Source organism: Symphodus melops, assembly GCF_947650265.1.
Source record: "Symphodus melops genome assembly, contig: scaffold_493, whole genome shotgun sequence".
NCBI lineage: Eukaryota > Metazoa > Chordata > Actinopteri > Labriformes > Labridae > Symphodus > Symphodus melops.
Window position 1 is genome coordinate 8,088 of NW_027636652.1, and position 5,344 is coordinate 13,431.

At 50.2% G+C, this 5,344-nt stretch overlaps 1 protein-coding gene across 1 annotated transcript; it reads left to right on the top strand.

Annotated features, from left to right (window-relative positions):
- Positions 1-880: 880 nt before the first annotated feature.
- On the top strand, positions 881-5,142 carry LOC306819243 (tyrosine-protein kinase Srms-like; the record flags this gene model as incomplete). The annotated part of the gene is made up of 2 exons (XM_079373016.1): positions 881-1,809; positions 5,021-5,142. Coding segments are annotated over exons 1-2 (502 nt in total), but the record flags the coding sequence as incomplete, so codon positions are not given.
- Between the last annotated feature and the right edge of the window lie 202 nt (positions 5,143-5,344).

The following is a 5,344-nucleotide window of genomic DNA, read 5'->3' on the forward strand; positions in this document are numbered from 1 at the left end:
TTACTCACCGCTGAATGAGACCACGTCGTTTCTACACCATGAAGAGATGAGCTGAGGTCACCTTCTGGAGTGACAGCACTTGTGAGTGTAAGTAAAGGGGCGTGGCTTTAGAGGGAGCACAGAGGGGGCGTGGCTTTAGAGGGAGCACAGAGGGGGCGTGGCTTTAGAGGGAGCACAGCGGGGGAGGGGCGTGGCTTTAGAGGGAGCACAGAGGGGGGAGGGGCGTGGCTTTAGAGGGAGCACAGAGGGGGCGTGGCTTTAGAGGGAGCACAGCGGGGGGAGGGGCGTGGCTTTAGAGGGAGCACAGAGGGGGGGGAGGGGCGTGGCTTTAGAGGGAGCACAGAGGAAATGCCACTTTCAAAATCATGCTAGTTTTAGAAACTTAATAACCCTGCCTTTAAAATTAGAAAAATAAAGGAAACTTCTTGAGTAAGTTCTTGTGTTCTCTCTTGTTGGCTTTAAATCCCTCGAACTACACAGTGAGACACTTTTAGTCCAGGTGTAAGGAGCAAGTATCAACTGCATCGAGAGTGAAGTCAAAAAGTCCAGAATAAACAAACAATGGTCTCTTCTCGTGAACACGGTAAGAGAGAAGAGTCTAAAAATGTCCACTTAGGGCTTCTGTACAAACGAAGTTTAGGGACACAAAGACATGTCTCTAATCATTTTCCTCGGAAGTTTTTAGAGAGTCAAACCAAGTAACAGGGCGGGAAGGAGAAGACTTGACATTGTCAATTTATTTATATATTTTATATGACCTTCAGGGATATTTAGTAAGAGGCAGCGACACTCATTACTATGTAAACTACTCTCTCTCTCTCTCTCTCTCTCACTCTCTCTCTCTCTCTCTCTCTCTCTCTGACTCCGCCCCCCTCAGTGCGCAGGTGTGTGAGCAGCGGGAGATGAGCGGAGCGCCAAACCCAAACTTTTCTCGCACCGTGCAGCCGCCTCACCTTCACTGCTCTCTCTCTCTCCCTCTCCCTCTCTCTCTCTCTCTCTCTCTCTCTCTGCAGATACACACCGGGGGCGTCACACCTCTGCAGTGTTTGCTTTTGTTTACACCGGATTACGATGGATTAACATTTGGTGGGGGAGCCATGCTCGCGTGCTCGGTCCTCGCGGGGAACAGATCCGACTTGGATGCCCTCCATTCCCGTTTCCGCATTCCCGACGCCGCCGTGCGCACTGCAGGCGTGGAGCTCAGATCCATGATGTGAACAGAAAACAAAACCGGTTCCTCCGGCTGATCGAGCCTCTGCTGCTGTCGGTGCGTTATGTTTCCAGCCGGTGGAGGACACGGGAACCTCAGGGCTGAGCGGCTGGACTCTTCAGGCGGTGAGACGCGGACTGAGGGAGTCTGAAGCGCGACGCATTGATCGGTGAGTGAACCTGGATTAAACCCGCACCGCGCGCTCCTTCATGTCCCGGGATGGAGAGCTGCTGTCGCTCCTGTATGCCGTGTTTAAGCCGGCTCTGGAACTGCATTTGGCCGGACTTTCACTACCCAAACGTTCCCAACAACAACCATGTGATCGCGAACCCGGCGGCGCAGGTGGCGGAGATCCGCACCGTGTCCGGGGACATCCGCGTCCCGTCGCCCAAGAAGCGGCCGGTGCAGCTGTACGCCGCGCTCTTCGACTTCGAGGCCCGAAGCGACGACGAGCTGACGGTGAAGGAGGGGGACAAGCTGTCGGTGATCGAGAAGAGGGGGGAGTACGTGCTGGCCAAGAAGCTGACCGGCTCTCTGCAGTCCGGACTCATCCCGGCCAACTACGTGGCTCTGCTGCAGGACGAGTTCGCCAAACACAAGTGAGTGTCAGCTGATCCGCACCTGCTCCCGGATCTGCTCTGAGACAGCGTCAGGGTGAAATCTGCTGAAAGTCTAAATTCCCAGTGTGACAGCTGAGAAGAGAAGGGACAGAAGCTTCTGCAGGAACAGAAAGGGAAGAAAAGATAGCTGACGGATCCTGTGAGACATCAGCGCTGACAGCTGACCGAGGCTCGACCTCTCTGCGATGGTGACAGACACGAGCTGTGACGTCACTATGTCTCTGAAATATGAAGTCAAAAGTGAAATGAGATAAAACCCCACAAAAATCTGTTGTTTTTTTTTTAAAAGGCTGCTGCACAACCAGCAGAAGGATGCATGGCACCCTTATTTTAGATTTCTGCACCCTAAACTGAACGAGCGTGACCGTCTGTTCCTCGGGGGGCCACATGAGCGACCCTTAAACACCAACACTGTCTTTAAACTGTGGCTCCACCCCCTTTAAGGGGAAACGTCACCCAATTGCATGAAGCTTTGTGTCATTAGAAACCTGTTAGTCGTTTTCAGTGTTCGTGCATCTCGCCCTCAGACTCCCCAGAGACAGGAAGGAGCCTCCGATGATGCAGACATCATCATTTAGCGTCATCGGAGGCTGCTGTGGTTAGAGCATCCTCATGTTCTCGACCTATCACAGATCAGTGGGCGGGACCTCACTGTCAAGATCTTAAAGCAACGTCTGCCATCTTGCTATAGGAAGCTATGCTAGCTAGGCTCTGTGGAGATAGGCTTAAAAAGTATGAATCAACTTGAAACTGGGCGGACTGGTGGTGTGGGTGCGCAGACACAGAGTCCGTCTGCTGCCTGCAATTAAAAACCACTCAAAGAGGGATTTTTTAAATTTGAGAATTAAACAGAAATGGCCAAAAAAGTCAACTCTTTAAAGTAGGAAGTTCTGATTTGTTTCATCCAGATTAAAGATGTTGAATTACTGGATACACATCTTTATGTTTCGGGTTTCGCTTGAATGTTTCCACTTTATTTGAAGTTTTATTTTTGGCCTTTATTCAAATGGACAGCTGGAGAGAAACAGCATGTTGAAGGAGGAGAGAGAGTGAGGGATGACGTGCAGGTCGGACTCAAATCCACGGCCGCCGCAACGAAGGCTGTAGCCTCTTCACATGGCGGCGCTCAACACGACCGCGAGGCCATCCGCACTCCCTGAATGCATCTTAAGTTTTAAAAGCTGCAGTCTCGTCTCTTCAGCTGATTCGTGTAAATTTGTTGAGTTTGCGTTCTTCGAGGAAAGAGAAAGGAAAAACATGAAATGAATAAATGATGAAGTGAGTGAAAAGGTGCAGCTGAAGGATATTTATCTGACTGTCACAGCAGGCCGAGATATTTCACATGATTCACCTTTGATGAGATGGAACTGGAAGCTTTTAGGTAATGAATTGTCCATCAATTATTAAAATAGTTTCCGAGCAATGGCGTCGAATCATTTCGGTCTTAAGTGGAATCATAAAAAACCCAAAGTGCACGTCGTCGTCGTCTCTGCACTCAAAGTCAAGTTCCATCCCAAATGTTCGCTCGTGTTCTGCTGCTGAAGCAGAATGGAGCTAAATGTGTCGGCGAGCTGCAGCTGCAGGTCGTCCATTATTCATCCACCTGCAGGGAATCATCATGTTTCAGCTCGCTGTCACTGTCTGTAGTGCTGAGCCCACACTGACGCCGCAACGTCCAACTGTCCTCAAACACACCGCTGACACTTTAAATGTCACATTAGTGCGATTCAGCAAAGAGAGAGAGAGAGACGGCTCGCACGCTGCAGCTCGACCTCAACAGGAAGGTCACGGGTTCGATCCCCAGCTCCTGCAGCCACATGACCGATGTGTCCTTGGGCAAGACACTTAACACCGAGTCACTCCTAATGATGGACTCTTTACTCTGCAGCAGCCTCTACCATCAGTGTGTGAATGGATGAGTTAATACTGATGGACTCTGCAGCAGCCTCTACCATCAGTGTGTGAATGGATGAGTTAATACTGATGGACTCTGCAGCAGCCTCTACCATCAGTGTGTGAATGGATGAGTTAATACTGATGGACTCTGCAGCAGCCTCTACCATCAGTGTGTGAATGGATGAGTTCATACTGATTGACTCTGCAGCAGCCTCTACCATCAGTGTGTGAATGGATGAGTTCATACTGATGGACTCTGCAGCAGCCTCTACCATCAGTGTGTGAATGGATGAGTTAATACTGATGGACTCTGCAGCAGCCTCTACCATCAGTGTGTGAATGGATGAGTTCATACTGATGGACTCTGCAGCAGCCTCTACCATCACCGTGTCCCCTGCAGCGTGGAGTCTGTTCTAATATCCTGGAGCAGTTTGTTCAGAGTCGACTGTTTGTTGTTACTGTCACTGAAACCGGACACGCCCGCCCCGATACTGTCGAGTCAACGCGGGTCATATTCTGCAAACACACCACTCGACAACTCCTGTTCAAAAAGGTACACGCCCCCTGCTGCTGTTTCTTGACCTTTGACCTTTAATCAGGTAAATAAAAAAAACCTTTTGAAGGAGGTGATTCAACAACATGCCGCTAAACTGAGCGAACCAGTTCGTGAAACTGGAATCTCTCTCTCTCTCCCTCTCTCTCTCTCTCTCTCTCTCTCTATCTGATTATCAGCCGTGATGTCATAACCATCACAGGGTAGACTGACCACGAGTTTTACGGTCGTGTCGGAGGAACCAGTTTGTCTGATATCGACCTTGTTTCCAGAAATGGTCGATCACAGAGTGTCACAGCGTCGAGCTGATTGGCTGAGCTCGCCGTTGCCATGGCAATGTTTCCCGCCTCTTGGCAACCGAGAGGCGAAAGGGACCAGCATGTAAACATGCAAACCGAGAGATCGTCAGGTCGTTGAACTTTACAAGGCGACAGGATGGCGAGGGCGGGGCCGGCTCTGCTGATCTCATCTGACGGGGTGACATTCACACACGCCAGTGAAGAAGCAGAGGGAGCAACCTGGGACACACGGACGTGTCGCTGCAGGAGCTGCGATTGTTTACAGATCTGTGTCGTCAATAAGTGATTGTAAATGCGTCACTTTGGGCGATTCAGATTTTAAACTTTATTTACAATATTTAAAACACAAACGATCTATTGATTGTGAAAATGCTCAGGAGATGAATTATGATTGATGATGACAGTTAACTCTCTCTCTCTCTCTCGCTCGTCCTCGGTGCAGGTGGTACTATGGGAACATAAACAGGGTGAAAGCTGAGAAGCTGCTGCTGGCGTCCCAAAACAAAGATGGCTCCTTCCTCGTTCGCATCAGTGAGAGTCACAGTGACGAGTACACTATCTCAGGTAAGATCACCAGCCTCCTCCCTCACACACACACACACACACACACACACACACACACACACACACACACACACAGCTCACTGCAGGCCTCTCGCTCCGCCTTCTTCTGTGTCCACTTTGTTGTCGCTGTGACTCAAATGGAGCGGAGAGAAAAAGAAACACGGAAAGGTGGCGAGTCCTACGAAACAAAAAGGCAGTGAAG